This window comes from Haliotis asinina, chromosome 16 (assembly GCF_037392515.1).
Source record: "Haliotis asinina isolate JCU_RB_2024 chromosome 16, JCU_Hal_asi_v2, whole genome shotgun sequence".
Lineage (NCBI taxonomy): Eukaryota > Metazoa > Mollusca > Gastropoda > Lepetellida > Haliotidae > Haliotis > Haliotis asinina.
This window is the reverse complement of record NC_090295.1, coordinates 36,255,866-36,276,511: the sequence shown is the minus strand read 5'-3', so window position 1 is coordinate 36,276,511 and position 20,646 is coordinate 36,255,866. Positions and strand designations below refer to the sequence as shown.

At 39.3% G+C, this 20,646-nt stretch overlaps 3 protein-coding genes and 1 long non-coding RNA gene across 4 annotated transcripts in view; 2 read left to right on the top strand and 2 right to left on the bottom strand.

Annotated features, from left to right (window-relative positions):
* The window catches only part of LOC137267557 (COP9 signalosome complex subunit 7b-like), a 519,024-nt gene that overhangs the window by 143,310 nt on the left and 355,068 nt on the right, over positions 1-20,646 (top strand). The gene's annotated exons all lie outside the window — the stretch shown is intronic.
* The window catches only part of LOC137267559 (uncharacterized), a 192,136-nt gene that overhangs the window by 7,074 nt on the left and 164,416 nt on the right, over positions 1-20,646 (bottom strand). The window lies entirely within an intron of this gene.
* Positions 171-18,384, bottom strand: LOC137268281 (protein mono-ADP-ribosyltransferase PARP12-like). The gene is made up of 7 exons (XM_067802824.1): positions 18,284-18,384; positions 12,856-14,411; positions 12,097-12,295; positions 11,378-11,586; positions 3,285-3,387; positions 2,637-2,761; positions 171-1,465 (listed from the first exon to the last, which is right to left on the bottom strand). The coding sequence occupies exons 2-7, from the start codon at positions 14,397-14,399 to the stop codon at positions 1,054-1,056; spliced, it is 2,592 nt and encodes an 863-aa protein (XP_067658925.1). The 5' UTR covers positions 14,400-14,411; positions 18,284-18,384; the 3' UTR covers positions 171-1,053.
* The window catches only part of LOC137268282 (WD repeat-containing protein 5-like), a 71,942-nt gene continuing 69,814 nt past the window's right edge, over positions 18,519-20,646 (top strand). Inside the window, exon 1 of the mRNA XM_067802826.1 lies at positions 18,519-18,652. Within this exon, the coding sequence (XP_067658927.1) occupies positions 18,530-18,652 (123 nt within the window). The 5' untranslated portion in view covers positions 18,519-18,529. The remainder of the gene's footprint in view (positions 18,653-20,646) is intronic.

Genomic DNA, 20,646 nt, shown 5'->3' with positions numbered 1-20,646 from the left:
GTGAATTAATAATTCAGTGTGTGAATCTTTACAGAACTTTTTACTCTAAATATAAGCTTCTTATAACGTTGATAAAATTCCCTGCCATACCTTCAGCACCAGATCAGTACCAGTATTACATACTATCTTCTTATTGTCTCTTGTAGGCGATACATCTTAATTTTAATGAATTTTCTTCAGATTTAGTAGAATTTCTTGTGCAATAACACTGGAGTAAGTTCTCGCTAAAATTTGTAGTGACTATGATAAAATTGTCAAGGTTGTCTGCATCTCACCTACTGAGCCAACGTGGCTTCCACTGAATGGAAGTTGGAGAAATGGTAATCTATATCACTAAGTCAGTCTTCATCTACAGAGGTGTTTTCCATACCCGACTCATAATTGTAAACTTGCATGTCCCACTGCCATACTTATGAATATACAATGCAATTTAAAGAGGTCAAATACATGTTACATTTGAGATTTCACACTCAGAACAGTACAGATTCCAGTGCCATTCATGGCTTGAAAACGCTCTCTCAGAACGAGGAAGGGGATTGTCGCCATAACATGTAAACCACCTAAAGTGTTATCATCGAATGGTGCTGGAACAGGATTTATTTAGGATCACACACCAAGGGATACTGATGGAAACTGGGGAAACAATTAGTAACGTTTAAAAATTTACTTGTTTTAACAACTAAATAAGTTCTTGAGTTAATTATTCATTCAGTACATGAATCTTTACAGAACTCTTTGGGCTTCTTCTTCTTCTTCATAAGCTTCTTCTCACGTTGATAAAAATCCCTCCCCAAAACACTTGTATATGCAAATTAGCAATTTGCATTTGGCAAGTTTTGCCAAATATGAATATTTGGCCTCTATTTTCGAAACTCTCTTAGTGCTAAGATAGTCATAAGTGCCAATATTAACGCAGACTTTTGACTGTTCTAGCTCTAACAGAGCTTTGGAAATCTAGGCCTTGGGTCTGAATAATGGGAGCCAAACAAGTCGAAAAAAAATCTTCCCGAAGAAACATTTTCTGTTGAAAGTTCTTCAAGATACAGAACATTCTTAAACGTAGGATATGAGATATTCTGGGTATGACTGTTCCGGTGAGAAGATCACAAAGATGGAAGGATCTGAAGTATTATCCACACACGAGTCGTACAGCTCATATTCATTCTGAGCACTTTTGGGAGGAGGACGCACATAATCAGGTTTACCTTTTGCACTTTCTCCAACAAGAACTTTTGCGACAAACATTTTCTTTTGTGATTTTGTTTGTTCAGAGTAACTGTCAGAATATTTTGCATCTCTTGCAAAATAGCTCCCGCGTCCATGCCTCGTGCCAGTTGTTCTTCCGCTAAATCGGGAATCAAAACCCTGGTGGCAGATGGGATCGATGTATTGTTCCAAAGTTCCATGAAACAGACTCATTTGCTTCACAGGTTTTCCTGCCTTGATAGCCATTTGGGCCATTTTCCTGTTGGTGTAACACAGCAGCTGATTACTCAAAATATACATTTGTGCATTTTGATTCAAATATTCTACTAAAATGAAATGAGAAAACACCCTGTTTCATACAACAGCAATTAATCTGTAAGGCAGCAACAGATTATTTATAGTATTTATAGTGTAAATCCAAATATAACATATGTTATATCTTATAGTAATATGAAAGTGTTCAGATTTCTCGCCCAGTTCACTTGCACACAAGATTTTGTCTCACAGCATGTTAACTTATGAAGATCTGTGTTAGAATTGATCTTCAGTAACTCATGCTTGTCGTAAGAGGTGATTAACAGGTGATTAATGCTTGCTTACTTGGTTGAACATGTCATTGTATCCCAGTTGTACAGATCGATGCCTGTGATCTTAATCACTAGATTGTTTGGTCCAGACTTACTTACAGACTGCTGCAGGAATAATTGCTGAATGCAGTGTTAAACAACCACTAAACCAAAACTTAACCAATTGAAACTGTCTCATAAAATCCTTTTTCATCTGGAAAAACAGGATGACACAACAAATATTGCAAAACAAAATATTCATTCAGCTTTATGGTGTGTGATGGTTCAGAGGTTGAAAATGGTGAGTACATTTTTCCTAAACATACAAAAAGGGTTTATGACATTTGCACACCAGGTTTAACACTAACACCTCCTCCATACATGCAACAAAATATTAAAATCGGTATTGAACAAATGTCATATTTAAAAAAATGAGAGTAGGAAGATAGCATGTCCTGCCGGCCCCAAAATATTTGAAAGGACAAATCATGTGACAGTTACTTGATGTTTCTTTAGGGTAAGTTTGAATCGTTTCCATGGAAACCATGAAAAATATAAATGCCATATATCTGTAAACAGCAAAAGGCACCACTTCAAGATCTGTCTCATTATGAATCTGCCAAGATCCCTTTTGAGACAAAGTTCTTATCATTTCCATGGAAACCAGGAAAATTCAAAATGACAAAACAACTGCAAATACCACTTTTTTGATTGACACCTCTACCCAGTTTTGCAGAAAAATATTGAATGATGTTTTAGTTACGTTCTAGAAACAAAATTACAGACAGATGGATGGGCGGGCTAGCAGATGGATGGACTGACAGACAGACGAGGCATCAATAAAAACATTTAATGCATACTCACACATAGTAATTAGCCCACAATTCTCCATTTTCAATGCGCTTGATTGATTTGATGACACTGCTGCTTGAAAGAGTCTTGTAGAAAAGATCTTTTATCTTTTTGTATTCTTCTGAGGAGTCATCAACCTTGAAGAGACATACACAATGTGTCGAACTGCTGTGATATTATTTTACTGACAAAGCAATACAGAATGCACAAAAACTTATTAACAGGTTTTTTGGGGTGTAACATCTTTTATTAGACCGGAAACGTGAAAAAATGTCCAAATCATTTGATATCAGTGTTGACAGCAGTACGCAGAAATTCATAATTATGAATGGGTTGTTTGGGAGGCATATATGAGACTAGGAACATGACGATACCTACAATTTGTTTGATAAAAGCACTGACACACTGTAAGCACATACAACATAATGAATTATTACTCAGGTTAGCCCATTCTGCCTGAGCCCATTTTAGGTGTCCCCATCTGTGATATTCCTGGAATATTGCTAAAAGCAGTGTAAAACAATATTCACTCACTGTAAGGTTATGGTCATATGAGTTATCCCACCAGGTACCCATTTTCTACACTAGGAAAACGTAGGCAATGCTCACTTCCCCAAGGTGAGACTTACATGTGTCACGTAAGTCGCGTGGGGTACTCACCTCATGACTGCTAAAATGAGCGAAAAGTTGTTTGGCCGACTTGAAATTCTTGCAGCTCCAAACATCTGGAACTTCAACATTGTCAGAGGATGGTGCCATGTTCCTGATAATGAAAGCCACACCATCAGACCCTGCACATTATTGCACTTTAGTCTGTGTCACAGACTGAACTACATTATTTTCCCTACTGCCTAACCCTCTCTGCAATGCTAAAGCACTAAATGAGCCAAGTCTACATTTCCTCAGGTTCTGAATTTCTGGTCTCTATGGGGATCCTTTTCAATCTATATGGGTTAGTTACTATCAAAACTATATATATTCAGAGAATAAGCATTAGTCTACATTACACTTATGTCAGCATGAAATTAAAGTGAAATAAGATAATGTCCCTTGTACGGGTGCAAGGATATACTGAAACTGAAAACCTGAGTAACTTTGAAAAGATTCTTAACCAAACACATTACTGTAATTCCTAATTTTCTTTAATTTTTTGTGAATTGTGTTTACTGTCTCTATATTAACTTATTTTCTTTTAAATTTTAAAAACTTTTCAATCTTCATTGGTACAAAAAGTACTTAAGATCCCATGTTACAATAATGTAATATTTTCTCACTATGTTTTACTCTCACTTGTTTATTTATGTATTCTTTTTTATTTTATTGTATTTATTCATCATCGGTACAACATTTCTGCTGTTCACACATTCTCTCCCTTTTAGCAGGTGATTCACAACCTTGATTATTTGTTTTCAAATTTCTGACAGGAACAGCCAGAAGATTCCGCTATTTATAGCCCACCTAGAAATGCTAGAAAACTGGCATAACCTGCAATGACCAGGGTTGCAAGCCTTTTATCTTGATACAATACTGAATAATTACACTTTGTCCTTTGTGGGGCTTGGAGTACTCTAGTGGTAAAAGCATTCACTTGTTACGCCAAAGACCCTGGTTAAATTCCCCATATGGGTGCCATGAAGCCCCTTTCTGGTGTCAAGATACTGCCATGATACCACAGGAATATTGCCAAAAGAGGCATAAAACCAAACTCACTCTAACATTTGCACTAACATCTATACCAAACAAATGAAAACACATTCTTCAATTAATGATTCAATCAACCAAATGCTGAAGACAACTGAAAACTATGCTTCTTACAGATATTTGAAAACAATCTGGTTTTCTAAAGACAACTGAATCCATCCATTCATCCAGCCTTCCAACCAACCAACCAACCTACTAATCCCCATCAGAGACCTGACTGAAAACAATCAGGCTTTCTAAAGACAACTGAATCCATCCATTCATCCAGCCTTCCAACCAACCAGCCAACCAACCTACTAATCCCCATCAGAGACCTGACTGAAAACAATCTGGCTTCCTAAAGACAAATCCATCCATCCATCCAACCAACCAACCAACCAACCAACCAACCAACCAACCAACCAACCAACCAATGTACTAACCAACACTCTGAGACCTGACTTATCTCATTTGAATATGTAAATCCGTGATTTCAGGAATCCATATCCCTTCATGTCAGACCAGTAAGACTTGTCTAAAAATCAACTACTGCCTATCTCCCCTCACTCTGACATCTTGAGGGTGAATGTGAACCATTCACTTGAAGTACTTAAAGGTCACACATGCAACCAAAAAATCAAACATTCAGGACGTAATGTACATTGCTGATGTAAAAAAAAACAATAAACAAAATTATAAGCGTACAATCACAATTCAAAAGTCCAATATTTTGTGCTTAGGCTTACTTCCCTCGATACAAAGCCCTCGTCAGACAGAACTCAGTCATAGCAGGTGGGTGGGCACTTAAGTATAACAACGGCTTCCGAGTGCCTGGTTCATTTGCTGATACACTGAGGGCTTATTGTGTGTACATAGAAATGATCTGTTTGATGGGCATTTTAGAAGTATGGTGAGTCAATTCTTTATGGATAACAACTTCATTTATTGTACTTGATACGTCGTTTCAGTAGGGATTCATATACCGTTCAAAAATCATATACACTAGAAGTTGTTATCCATAAAGAATGTATTTAGAGATGTTGGGTTTTGTGAATACATGTTCTCTGAATTTGTGTTCGATCCAATCAAAAATCATCTCAGTAGAGATGGTGAACTACTGCGTGGCTGGAAACTGTCATTCATCCAAGTACAAAGCAGGACGTGAAACTGAGAAGAGTTTGTACCAGTTTCCGTCAGATCCAGTCATCTGAGAAAAATGGATGTAGTTTGTTTGCAACCCACAGACATAAAAACATGTCATGTGTACAAGTATTACACCTGCCTAAATTACATAATGTGGCAGAGACAGGACTCGGGTGCACGAGTCATACATCAATTTATTTTGTTTATGGTGTGTAGCAGGGCGTGGAGTCATCCCACAGAAGACATCCTTACTTTGTCAGCTTGCTGATGGGGTTAACCTCTTTGGTCATGTGGACAACATGTCCGACTTCGGATCGGAAGGTCCATCATTTGAATCCCAGCATGGGACTCGGAAATTTTGTGGCCGCTACAAGTGTATAGCCTGATAGGTGTTCAAATTGCATGTGGTCAATGATTGAAGCTGTGTATTGCATATTTTCTTTAGCAGACAGACAGGTAGACATATAAGTGTCAACAAACCAGACATTGAGCATTCTCTGTGACTGAGGCTGCTTACCACAATCAACAAGTTTTTTTATGTAACGAGTAGATTATCTACTTGTTTGTGTACACAACCAAGATTTGACTACTGCTCATGTTCCCCTATCTGCCCACGTGACTACCTCAGAGTGACCAGTCTATTCATGATCAGTAATTTGTGTAGTGGGAAGGCTGGGTAGGCATACATCATGTGAGATAGGATAAGCATATTAATATACAGTTTATAGTTAAAATTTCCAAACTTTTAAACTTAACCTATCTCCTGATTTGCACTTATTGCAAGGTTGGATGGCAGGTCACAGATTTCCTTCAGTCAAGAAGCACTAACAGTATACACTGATGACAGTATAGACTAATGACAACCGTAGATAGCAATGTACAAGGAAGAGATCTGACCAGCATAGTACCTGTACTAGTGATGGGTTCTCCTGAACCCCTTGGTTTACAAGGAGTGGATGTCTCCCAGCGATGTGGTGTTCAGCCCTCGCACTTGTAAGAGGAATTAACTAGGCAAGTCATCTGACTTCGTCATGATTTATCAGAGTAACCGAGTAATTAAAGTGTTACGACTAGTAATCGGACCTGCATCTGCTTCGACACAGCACCAATCCAGACCCCATCACAAAGAGGGGAAAAGGAAAAGGATAGCTGACATGTTTAACAATTAGTACCAGATCAACACCATACGGCTTCCACTACTTACCACAGTAAGACCACAACAGTGTGCTAGGGTACATAGGAGCTAGAACGCTACGAAATCCACAAAAGAAATCAGGAAGAACTCCCAACACTGATGTGATTGCTCCAAATGGGTTGACAATGTAGTACCTTATTTTTTGTAGCCCGTAAATGCTGTAGAAATTATCCTAATTTCACAGTAATTTCCAAATTCCTTCCACTATCATTGAACAACGATTGAGTTGAGGTCCTATGCACTGATGTTATAGTAGTAGCGACTCTTTGAGAGTAACCCCTAACTATCAGTGACTTCTGTTAAAGCGCCAGACGTGCAGATGGAGGGTTACTGATGACCTGTGGTACATGTCCGAATGTCGACGACGAAGTAGGGGGTACTGTATATGGTTCTGATAGGTCTTTAGGCCAACGAACGAGTTTTTCACTAGCCAAAATGGCACCACCAAAAGTAGATGAATCTTGCTTTGAGTGAGTGAGTGAATGAGTTCAGTTTTACGCCGCAATCAGCAATATTCCAGCTATATGGCGGCGGTCTGTAAATAATCGAGTCTGGACCAGACAATCCAGTGATCAACAACATGAGCTTCGATCTGCGCAATTGGGAACCGATAACATGTGGCAACCAAGTCAGCGAGTCTGACCACACGATCCTGATAGTCACCTCTTACGACAAGCATAGTCACCTTTTGTGGCAAGCATGGGTTGCTGAAGGCCTATTCTACCTGGGGACCTTCACGGGGTGGCATGTAACTTTAAACTACCTTGCGCAGGAAGAGTCATGGGAAGAAGGAAACACACATGCGTTCAGACCTTCCCAAGATATGGCTAATGCATCATGGTCCCATGTCTGAGGGTCCGGGACTAAGGACACAAATTGCTGAAACTGATGGTTGTACCGAGTGGCGAACAGGTCTACATCTAACAGGTAGATCATCGACTGGAATATCAGAGCTAATAGTTTCCACTCCATGCCTGATGTGTGTTTGGGACATGACAAGGCATCAGAATGATATTCCTCACCAAGGAAACGCGGCTCTGGCCGCTATGATGAGTGAATCAATTTGATGATCCTTTATCTAAAAAAAAATATTTTGTGTTCACTCTACTTGGATACAGTTCAATGAGATACATAGGTAGAAAAGTAGGTTACAGATTGAATAATAAAAATGCAGATACAATGTGACACATATCGAGAATATCCAGATCAAACAATTGAAATGCTACATAGGTTACTGTCTGATGATAAAACTGAAATGTAATGCTGCTGATCTCAGATGGTTTATGTACCATACTACCATGGAACTGTCTGACGGAATCAGATGCTGGAAGGAGAGTAGTTGTACTGCCCAGTGGTGAATGGTGTGAATGACAGTGCTGAATTCAAATTTGTTGATATGATGGCCTTTTCTCCTGATGATCACAGCTCACTCACTTGATGATAAAGAAAGTGAGCACCCCATTTATTGAGAGATGTGTCCACAAACAGGTGTTGAGTCGGTGTGAAGGGCACCATAGAGACTTTGCCACAAACATTCAGCTCGTTGGGTACCAACAAAAGACTGGATGTATATAGTTGTGCGAGAAGATGAATCAACTCCCTGGAGCTGTTGTCCCGGATGTACGACACAGAAACATCTGAAGAGGGCAAAGCTGCAGCTGACCCCTTTAGGTCTGCGCATATCCTGAGGTCAACCACCTTAGCACCTCATGCCACTGGCGAAGTGTTCTAGACTGGGTCAGCACTGGTGCACTGAATCTTGTCCTACCTGTTCTTAGGCACAAAGATCATGACCTGTTGTGCTGCATTCTGCCCTGACAAAATGTAATCACCAGGTCTGTGGTACCTCAGAATTCAGCTACCACCCTAATTACATGAGCAGCTTGATGGTGAACTGCCCGTGAAGATAAATGACAACTGGATCCTGCTGGGTTTGAAGACAATGCAGGTAACTTGTAACGTTATCAGTTTGGTTACCAAAGTAAAAAAGACAGGACGTAGATATGCCAAACCGCAGGATATTCCATTGGTAATGACGCTCCTTGAAAGTAAATCTCCCACAACTGACCAGACAGGAAGTGCACTGTCTATATCCTGGGCCAGTACTTTTACCGGTACAGTATTACAGTGCAGTATTTACAGTAACCGCCCATATATGGCGCAGTACAGTTTTGCCTGTAACGGACCACTAACAGAAAACAATCATTGGTCCAGTACTGGCTCTATACTGTTGTACATTATGCCAATACCAGCGATGAAGAATTCAGAGCTTTACAAATGCCCTGAGAACTAGGATCATGTTGAAAACTAGAATAGTTCAACAAATTTGGCACCTCCAAGCACACTGGATTACTAGCCTGGCACCTTAGCCAGCTCACCCTCTGCACCCCCACCAGCTCGGCCTTCACGTCTAGGTCTAGAAGCAATGAACATACTCAGGCAAATACAATCTACACATGACAAGTATGGATATGAGAAAGAAATTATTGTTTACACTGTAGGTTACAGATTGGATAATAAAAATGCAGATAGTACAATGTGATACGTATTGGGAATATCCACATATTATGCCACAACCCGAAAATCATGCCACTTAGGGTCAACTACCCATGACAGACTTGTAAGGAAAACTGAAAACTCCTACACTACATCCACACAGGGGTGTGACAAGAAGAAGAATGACCACTCTGCATGGGAGACAAGTTTAAATATCAGTGGTTGAGCAGACATTACATAGTTTATATCACAAAGTACATCATCAGATACAGTCAGGCCGCGTTAGTCCGGACCCCAACAATCCGATTTCCACGATATACGAACTGATTGTGTCAAAATGAGATCAGCTGCACATGACACTTGTCAGTCATAATATCAAGTCCTGCCCCTAAGCGTAAAAGATGTGAAATTACTGCCGCACCAAAAAGAGAAATTTGTGGATACAAAGAGAAAAACCCTAAAGACAGTTTCGATCTTGTGTCTAAACATTTTGGTCAAGAATTCGGACATTCCATCGACAATTTCGGACATTTGGCATACTAGGGAGAAATGGTTAAACATTGCTGAAGAATCAGCTTCCTTAACTACGGCAAGAAATGCAAAACACCAAACACTAGAGGAGGCTAGTTTGGACCAATGAAATGACCAGTAAAAACATCTCAGTCAGTGATGATATTCTACTAGAAAAGGCAAAGGAATTTGGTAACAAAATGGACATTCACGACTTTGGCTACTCACGCTGGTGGCTTTACTGCTTCAAATCTCGTTATTCAATTTCGAAACAAGTTTACCAGGGCGAAGCAGCTAGTGCCGACAAAACAGCAGTAATTTGTGGGCAAGAGGACCTGAAATCTGTTCTAAAAGATTATAACAAAGAAGACATCTTCAACATGGACAAGACAGGGTTGTTTTATAAACTCAGACCAAATCACACCCTGGCTAAAAAGAAAATGGCTTGCACAAAGAAATCAAAAGAAAGAATCACCATTGCCTTGTGTGCAAACGCAGCTGGATCAGTCAACATCAATCTGTTCCTCATTGCAAATTCAATACATCCCAGATGGTTTGGAGGAGACTTTAATCCAGAAATGTATGTCCAATATCGGTTTAACAAGAAAGCATGGATGACATTGGATATGTTTTGTGATTGGCTACAATCATTTGACAGACAGATATGATCACGTGGTCAACACATGATCTTACTTTGTGACAATGCTGCTAGTCACAAGTGTGCCACTGTCAAAGTGACCAATGTGAAAGTTCATTTCTTGCCCCCGAACATCATAAGAACTTTCAAGGCCCACTACATGAAATACCTTGTCAAGCATTTCATCCAGTGTGCTGAAAACGACCGTCTACAAAAGCTTAATCTCCAAGAAGCGCTTCGATTTGTGAAAACTGCTTGGTCCGAAGTAAAAAGCTCCACCATTCAGAACAGTTACCATCATGCCAACATTATTCCCACTCCATCTGAAGCTGTCATTGATGAAGATGACATGGCCTTGTCGGAACTACGCCAGCTTCTCCAACGCTCCCCCAATAAAAATGGAGACGTTGAAAATGCAGATGACTTCACTGACATCGACAATTAAGCAGAAGCAGCCCTTGTTACAAGATGAGATTGTGTGTATGGTTACAAGCGCCGACAACAGCAACCCAGACGATTCTGACGATGAGCCAGAGACAACACCTCCCCCGACTGTCAGCCAAATGGGAGCTTACATGGACTTTATGATAAATTATTTCAAGCTTGTTGGAAATGAAAAAACTTGAAGACAATGGTCAACATGCGTGTGTCGTTCAAGCCACTCGCCAAGCAGACTGTCATTGGAGATTTCTTTCACGAGTGAGTTTTGTTACATGTATGTATAATCTATCTAGACATGATTGTATGCGTTGATTGGTTGTTATATGAATATTCAAGTTGTTATGTCTACGAACTGTAATAAAGTCTTTTGAAACTTGTATACATTCGTATGTTTTTGTATTGCCATGTCAAAGGGAAGTAACTCAACTGTAGTTGTGTTCATTAAAGTTTGTTTCAGTAGTCTGTACGTTTCACTATCCGAACGTTTTTGATAAAAAAACAGAAGCGTCGGGATTAACGCTGCCTGACTGTATACAATAAACCTTCTTTTTCGCATCGCAGTAATAATTTTTGGATTGCTTTGTACACAGTAGAAACTCTAGGATATGACATATTGTGTTATTTGAAAAAAAAATGTGACAGTTAACAAACCTGTTTTTCAAGTCTTCCTTCTTGTAGAAATAAGGTCGCCTTCTGACATTCCGTTCTGTCTTGACCTGTGTGTTCTCCTGCGTCATTGTGGAGAAGTTGAGTTTGTAGGTGTACTCCAATGTGCTGAACTCAATAGATCCCTTTGGATCAGCTAAATACGCCTGCTCAATGGCCTCACTGTTTATACTTGAAGTGAAACCACGAAAATCCTGTAATATGCAGAGTGAGTTTAGCGTTCGATTCCCAACATGGGTACAATGTGTAAAGCTCAATTCTGGTGTTCCCCACCATGATATTCCTGAAATGTTGCAAAAACCGGATACAACACAAATTTAGTTAGAAAAACCAAAAGAATGAAAGACTTATTGCCGTAAATGGAACCCTGGGTGCCTCCAGTTGGATAGGGAGAGGGAGTGAAGTATTATGTCGGTCAGCTGACCATATGCATGGGAGGGGAGGTAATACATGGGTGAGTGTGAATTTTATGTCCGCCTCATTTAGAAGGGATCTTTAAGGGATTTCAGGTGTTCCACTACCCTCCCCTGGAAGAGGAGATAAGTAATTAAGCATGAGTCAGGATAAGGAAAAATCTGGCATATAACTACAACTCACTCACTATAATTAACCTAAAATTCTGTATATGATGGTATTAAACATAGACAAACTGGCAGACACATCTCATTGAAACACTTTTGGCTGTGCCTCTGTCGTAATCTAACCTTCACGCCATACTCAGTCCACTCTCCAAACTGATTCTCCCAATACCACTTCCAGTCTGTTATCCACTTGTGAACCACAGGTGTAGCACTCGGATCCTCAGATGATAATGTTGATAGTCGACGAATGTCCATTTCAGTGTCCTGTCCACTTCCTGTCATTGGGTCATCAGTGAAGGTGACTTTAATGACACCATCAAGTCTGAAAACGAAAAATACATTCCAGAGAATTTGACATAATTTTGCATGCATAAGACACATGAAAATAATTATGCTTGCTGAAGACAGTGGAAAACAATCAGGCTTGCTGAAGACAACTGAAAGCAATTATGCTTGCCCAAGTTTGTTGCACTTCATTTCACAAATATTGCCACTTCATTTCACATAAATGTCTCACATATGTACAAATGGAAATCCAGAGACATAAAGCAGAGTTGTCAGTCATATTGTAACAGATATTGTAAACTTCTCCAAATATTCATATTTAGCATTTTTAAAAGAAATGGTGGGCCTTTATCATGTTTATATTATGCTAATGACGGGCAACTGAAAGCAGTTATGCTTGCCCCAGTATTTTGCACTTCATTTCACATGTCTCACATATATACAATCAGAAATCCAGAGACAAAATGCAGAATTATCAGGCATTTTCTAACAGACATCTTAAACTTCCCCAAATATTCATATTTTACATTCTTAAAAGACATACAGGGTCTTTATCATGTTTATATTATGCTAAATACTGACGAAACAGATACTTACTTGACAAAGCATTCAATTTTGTTTGGCTGACAAAAGTTCATTTCAATGTTTGTGTTATCTTCCTCATCAAAATCCTTCCATTCTCGGTGATGTTTAGCACTAGCTTGTTTCTTCCGAAACTGCCACTGGTATATCATGTCTTTGTGATGTCTCAAGCAGTTGTCACCATACCAACACTTCCCTTTTAAGAAAAAAGTGCAAATATCCAGAGTGTCCTTGTCAGATATCTCTGAGACTTGTTTCCCCTTAAAAGGTCTTCCCACGGACTGTGACCTCTTCTGATGGGCCTTTGGTTGAGCTCCATCATTTCTTGGTCCTTGGTCCTGGTCCGGAGGATCTTGCACCTTTCCTCTTGGTCTTGCTCCAATTCTTTGGGATCCAGGCTGTTGTGTCCATGGTCCATGGGGTTCTGAGTGATGAGAAAAAGGTTGTCTTTGATTCCGAGCTGGACTCCCAAAAGGATTTGGGTGGACATTGGGAGGTCCATAGCCTGTGTTTCTTGGAGGATGAATGTCAGTTGGATAAGGATTTGGTGGATAAGCATAAGGACCTTGGGGGCCACTCATATTGAAAGGATAGGATCCATGTCCAGCTCTCATAGGTCCCCAATACTCATTGCCTGCATTTCTTGCACTTCCAGGAGGAACAGCATAAGGATAACCATAGCCACCATACTGATCCTGAGGCTCATAGGCAGCATCTGAACGGGCTGGTGAAGGGGAGCTTACTCTCCGATTTCTTTTAGGACCTAATGATCTACATCGTGGTCCTCTTGAAGGTGGCTGGGGTAGGTCTGGCAAAGATGTTACTGAGCTGTGTCTGGCGAGAGGTCTGTCATCGGACATTTCAAATAAGATTCGGAGGTCATCCAGAATGTCATCATCAGGACGCTGACAGTTAATACCATATTTAGCCAGGATGTTGCTTACATTTGGATCATGGATGTTGTGGCTTCTCCTACACTTGCTACCAAAATGGCATTCACCTGTCAGGTAATGGCGGCAGAGATGTAGAAATGAGCAATTCATTCGATTGCATCCCTGTTTTACGTTGTAGTAATCACAGATTCCCGGTTTGGTGAGGAAGGTGCGGTTTTCTATGCACCTTAATATTCTCTTGATCTCAGCATCACTCAGTTCATCCATAAAATAGGGCTGTAGAACTTGGAGGTTGTGTGATGTTTGAAGGTCATGCCCATACACACATTTGTTTGCCTGAAACTTGCATGAGTCTGACAAAAGAAAGAATTTGCATATGTGAAGACTGCCACAGAAACCTTCTTGGTTACAGTCACCATTTTTTGTGGAATGATCCTCACAGATGGGTACTCGTGCCGACAGGAAAACAAGGCTGCGAGGATGCTTTGGTTCTTGTATTTGAAATACATCTGGATACTTTTCAAGAAATTTCTGAAGGCTTTGCCAATTGCTTATTTTGAACCCATCCTTATTGAGGTGACTGAAAAGCTGCTGCAAGGATATCCTACAATTGCACCTGCACAGGACCTTCATCACCACAATGGCAGCAGCATCGTTTGAGGCCATTAAGCTCAGTGTCTGGAACACATGAGATCATGCTATTATATCATATGTGTCATAACACCTTCGAGTGATTTGATTGGCTAATATGTGAACTTTGACATTACTAGTACTACTTTCACCACTCACTCCATTTGTGATTTTGATTCAGAAGTTTTTACACCATCTGAGAGCATGTAAAACGAAAACACTTCTATGGAATTAAATAATTATTTTTATCCTTTTTCGTTTTTGTGTGGTTACAAGCATTGTTTTTCAATCCTATAACTCCCTTGACAAAGCAAAATTATTTCACTTGGAACATAAACTTGATATGAAAGGGGAAGCTCATTTCACATCCTTTAAATTTACACTGCCATTATAACAATCACCTTTAAGTACTACCCCAAAAATGACACAGTTTTACAAGTAATGTACATCTGAACCTTATTGGGGAAATATTATGATACATATATTCCCGTATTATTCTGGTCATGATGATGGGGGATTCAAATATTGTCTTCAATAGGGGAGTGAGTGAGGGAGGCAGTTACATGTTTTATCATTTTCTTACTAAACTACAAGGTCTAAAAACTGTTGGGTTTCCAGGCTAAGTAAACTTAGCAACCTCCTACTAGGTTTTGTTAGACCCATTGTAGCAGGACCCCTAAGTAACTGAAGGAATTACGCCAAATTTGAAGGAATTGCATCTTAAATGTAAACAAACGCAGCCCACTCGCGAAACAATTGCAGCGACTTGGTAGTTTCGCGGTAATAACAGAAACACAACGCCCCTATCGGACACAATGTCAGTAATACTTGAAACAAGCTTGGCAATCTTTGGAGATTCCTCGGCTCCCTTTCTGTGATTCGTCAGTCGCGTCCTGAAACTCACACATCAAAATATGGCGTCACTAGAAGGAGCACCTGTTTCAGAGAGTCTTGTTTTCGGTTTCTACTGTTTTCATTTTTATAATTATCCACCTTTGACCACCCATGCGTTTAGGTATGAGGCGTTGTTGGAGCTATAGATTATTTTTTTAGGAAAAGATCATCACTGCAACAGAGCGTCATAAGTCATGTCCCCGGAGACTTCTGATGTACATATGTAAACAACCTCCAGGGGCATGACTTCTGATGCTCTTTTGCAGGGAAAATCTTTTCCGAAAAAATTAATCTATAGGTCCGACAACACCTCATACCTAAACGCATTCAACAAGTTTTTGTCAATGGATTCGGGTAGTAATGTGGGTATTCAGTACAACCTTGGATCCACCCGCATTTATCCCATCACTGATTTATCATTGTTTCACTTTGGAGGACAAACACAACAAAACTGGGGGTTATTTTTTGGACAGACACAATCAACTAAATTCATTGATATTTCAAGAATGTTATTTATATGGACTTTCATACCACTGTGAAACAAAATCTTGCTAACAGTAACACTGCAACCATATACACTGTATTAAGATAACTCTCGTTAGTCCTCTGTGTCACTTAATCAGTAATGATAGTCAATTTTTTATGTATTACAGTGAGTAAGGGTATTCCGGATCACGGCTATTCCGGATCCCTGCCATGTATGTTAACCCCTAGAAACTGTAAATCTTGAAGGATTTCTTCACTCAATCTCTCATTTTAAAGCCGAGACATTGCCCTTCAAGGTGATATATTCTGTTTTACGTGATCTGAACCAGAAGTTTACTTGCGCGCCCTGTAATGAGGATACCTATCATGTCATAATTTGTCGTTGGCACGTCAGGAAAAGGTAATTCATTCGGAATGGCCCGTCTAAAATGAAACTAGAATCAAGTTGCCTCATGTTAACACCCCATTGCATGCAGATACCTTTCACCTGTAAAAAGCAACAAAAATCTTCTCTACATCTGGTATATTTTTGGAGCAATATGCAATTTGTGGAACCACATGTTTAAGTCAGTTCCGGATCACCAGAAAATAGGGATCACTTCAAGACTGCCAACTGCCGAAAAATGTTAATTACTGTTGAAATAAAGTAATTAGTTATACGATCTTATTTCGGTTGCCTTTGTTTAAAATATATACTCACTTATGGGTCTGTCTTAGATGTTTTTAGCACAGAGTAGATACATAAAACGTGTTGGTCTTCATTTCGCCAAAACGTAATTTGCGGTACAGAACTGTCTGTCAGGTAAAAGGTTATGAATATTGGAAATAACCAACTTGACAATGCTTTGGGGTTGAAATTGTTTTGTTTTGTTTTCAAGTCATATTATTCTTTTTTTCAATAACTTGATGCATTTTAGTAAGGTACGACTCACTACAAAAGCCAAGCAGTCTTGCAGGGTCATTCAGGCAAATTCTTTATGTAGGTGGCAGTGTGTTTGCTGAGCCAGCTGGAGAACCTGTTCCAAGTATTCTCCATTGGCCTGTTGCACCGGCAGAGAAAGGAGGAGGCATGGTCATACTATGTCATTACGTTATTAACCACAGCAACTGAAAGTGACCTTTTATGACAACCAAAAATACCCTGTTACTTATGCCAGAGGCGGAAGCAATGAGGCTGGAGTAGACCTGAGCTATGGTTTGTTTCATTTTTAAACACAAGAAGATACACACTCATAAAGAGTTCAAATAGGCTGGTATTAATAGATTACGTTCGTTAGCTTTACAATCAGTAACTGATGATGTAATGTTAAAAAGCCCCTGACTGAATAGAGCGTTAAAGGTTCTGAAAAAATGGGTTATTTTGCCTCGATAGTTGTACTTTACAAGTTAAAGTCACATGTAAAAGTCGGGACAAAATACTATATATCAATACTGAAGAGATCAGTACCATAAACCACTTATGTATTAACCCCAAGAAATTATTTTCAGCCCACACTGGTACCTGGAATCATGATTCTGGAGTATGTTGTTATGAGCAGCAGGTGTTAAAACTATCTGCCAAGTGGATGTTGTTATCAACTACAATGTTTGTTAATTATTCATTTATCAAACATTATGAATATTGTTAACGCATCTATTTAATTAAATGCGTGTTACTGTTTGACACAGACCCCTGTTGCCCCAAACGAGCACCAATAACCGAACACTGCCTCGTTATGTCACGTGATGCGGAATACACTGAAATGATTCAGAACTGCCGTAACGGCATTCTCTTCCGATAGTGGTTACTTGTCACATCTTCCTACATAACCTCTGTTCTAATACGACCCTTTCGTGGTGCGAGTATTCAAGACTCGTGATTGGAGGCAATCAGATTTAGTAGTGCAATCAGCAACCTTGTTCCAAAAGTGATCATTCGCAAGATCCCGATAATTTCTGGATGCATCGTGAAAACTAGAACCTCTTCCTGAGCGCGATACTCAAATGTTTCTTCTAGACAGAACTCAGACATCTCATATTTGTTTCTCCACATTGCTTGCATTTGTCAAGTTGAATCTAAGTCGATGTAACACGTGTTCTGATTGGAAAGAAAAAAGGGAGATAAATCTGCTGCCATTTTTTGCCGCTAGAGTATTTTATGAGAACCGCAAAATATGGCCGTATTAGAACAGAGATTCGTAGGAAGGTATGACAAGTAACCTCTGTGGGAAGAGAATGCCATAAGGGCGGAGCGTTTCTTTTGCCATATTTCTAGTCAATCAGGACCGATTTCATATTTTTGTGTAAGTAACATGAAACATTGCTCAGTCAGAAATTGCCCTTAGGTGCTTCAGATATATTTTTGCAGAGGCGCATGCAGTTGGTTTTTCGTTAGTGATCCGGAACTGCCCTACGCACTGTACCTTAGGCTTATAAAATCGATTATGATGTAATAGTAATACGTTAAAGGGAGGTTTTAATTTTCTGTCATCACTAGCCTACATATCGAATAATAGGATAAAACTATATGAGACTGAAATGTCTTCATAGCTGATACTTACGTGGTTGCATAAAACACCCACAAAATAACGAATCTGTCTCAATTCATGCCTTCTCTAAAGCGAAAGTTGACTACCCAGAAATTCAATCGGAGCTCCTACACAGAATTGTTTTTGATCTATCCCATAGCCATCACTTAGTTGTGCCGGTTTAACCCGAGTTTTTCCGACTGCTCCGAAAGCGTCGCCTAATAATAGAGTTATTTCCCTTTATGGGAATTCCCCAAATTACATACGGGCAATGAAAACATGTCTGCTCCCTCCATGAGTATCAGCTTGGCTCGTCAAATTAGGAAACTTAGGAAGAAACTGAGACAAATAGAAAACCTTGAGAGATTAGGAAGACAGCTTTCAGAAGAGGAGCGTCTAAAGGTTTGTACAAATGAAAGCCATGTTTGCCCTTTGAGGTTCAAAATTGTAGGACACGTCATTCGGTGGCACTGACAGATCATGTCAGATGAAGATGTGTAACCACCAAACCATGCAAAATGAGTCATTTGGTAGCGTTCAGTTTCAAAGCCGAAATGTGTTTATTCCATAGCTTATTTTGAAAACATTTAATATGAAACGCAACGGAACAAGGACGCATATTTCATATATTTGTGATGAGTTGTGGACTGATCATCTCTATCATGACTTAGGTCTCCGAACCGACATAGTCGTACGGCTGTTTGACAATGTTTTTGTTGTTTTCATCCATCTTTGTTATTCAAGAAAAATACTGGAACAGTTAATAAGACGCGTTCATATCCGATCCTGTATGTCATAAATATTTGATACTTTACTGTGATGTTCTATGAAATTTGATACCCTAAGGGTTAAACCTTTTTTTGTTAATAAGAGTTCTCCATGCACACCCTAGCCCCATCAAAAACCAAAATTACAAACATACAGTCATTCCTCACCCTAAATATACTTTCAATAAAGTAGGACATGTATAAAAACAACAAATGAACGAACTTTAGTGTTGTAATATTACACAGGGATAGAGGGAAAGGACTTCCCTTGGAGAAAATTTACTATATGGAAAAGGTTGGGAGGGGGGCAGGTACGGGTGGAACACTTTCCAAATCTTCTATTTGAACTTGAAGTAACTACCCCAAAATGTGTTAAACCTTTGATTAATGTGACTCGCTGAAACACTGACTTGTGCAGGCTTCACCTCTCACCAATTCACTCATTATGATGCAAAACTGTGGCGATTATAATTTATTCCGGCGAAACTGCACTATCAGTGGTTAGATTTGCGAGGGGAGCCAACTCTAACTACAACTTTGAGCGATGATGTTTAGTTTCGTATCTGAGAAATACATGCCACTGCGAAAGAGATGTACGATATTGTCCGTCACCTTCATCATTAAAAATGCTTAGGTTATTCTATTTTGAGAACCATTTCCATCAATGTGAATGGCATTATTGAGCTTCAAGACTTTTCTGCGTGTTTGTCAAATATTACAGAATTCTAAATCACTCACCAGCTGGTTACTGGAGGGACTCGGATGTGGGCCGACATTGTATAAATAGAGTTATTTTCTTAGTAATTCTACTCATGTTATAGAATCACAGAGTACCCCATGGTGTTGAAGTAACCGATGTCTAAGCCAGGAAAGGTAGGCCGTTCCACTGTCCTTGCTTAACAGTTGGATATCAAGCAGTACTACATCTATGTCAACTACAAAACTATGATACTGCATTGACATGAAAACACATGTGGGCCCACTTATTTTTTATTCCTATAGTGCAATTTGTGGGTGGGCCCACATTTTAAGAAGATAAATAAATCTGCATTCAGCACCATATGTTTGAAATGTTAAATTGGGCTTCATGGATATTTAGAAGAGTATCAACATGAACACGTTAACAAGAACTGATGCTAGCTACAGTCACATGAATTTGATGGAAACATTTCAGTCTAACTCATGAATTGATTCACAATGGTAAAAACAACAAACAATATACTTACTATTATCCCTATCAATTCATTTCATGATAGTGAAGGAAATTTATGAAATTTCACACTGAATCTGACAAGATAACTTCAGTCACCAGCACAGATGCTGATTAAATATCTTTGTAGCACTATCAGAGGTAGTTGTGTCAAATTGTTGACAGGAATATATTATACTTGTACTTGTACTTGTACTTGTACTTGTACTTATGCTAATACTTATACTTATACTTATACTTATATGTTTTCAGCACCATATGTGTGATCGTTCGCATGATCTTGGTAATTTCTGGATGCATCGTGAAAACTAGAACCTCTTCCTGAGCGCGATACTCAAATGTTTCTTCTAGACAGAATTCAGACATCTCATATTTGTTTCTCCACATTGCTTGCATTTGTCAAGTTGAATCTAAGTCGA

Coding starts and splice junctions, on each gene's coding strand:
- LOC137268281 (XM_067802824.1), bottom strand. CDS start 14,399: ATGGCCTCAAACGATGCTGCTGCCATTGTGGTGATGAAGGTCCTGTGC. Junction 11,587..12,096: donor GGACTGAGTATGGCGTGAAG/GTTAGATTACGA, acceptor TGCATATTACAG/GATTTTCGTGGTTTCACTTC. Junction 1,466..2,636: donor TTGTGGGCTAATTACTATGT/GTGAGTATGCAT, acceptor TTACACCAACAG/GAAAATGGCCCAAATGGCTA.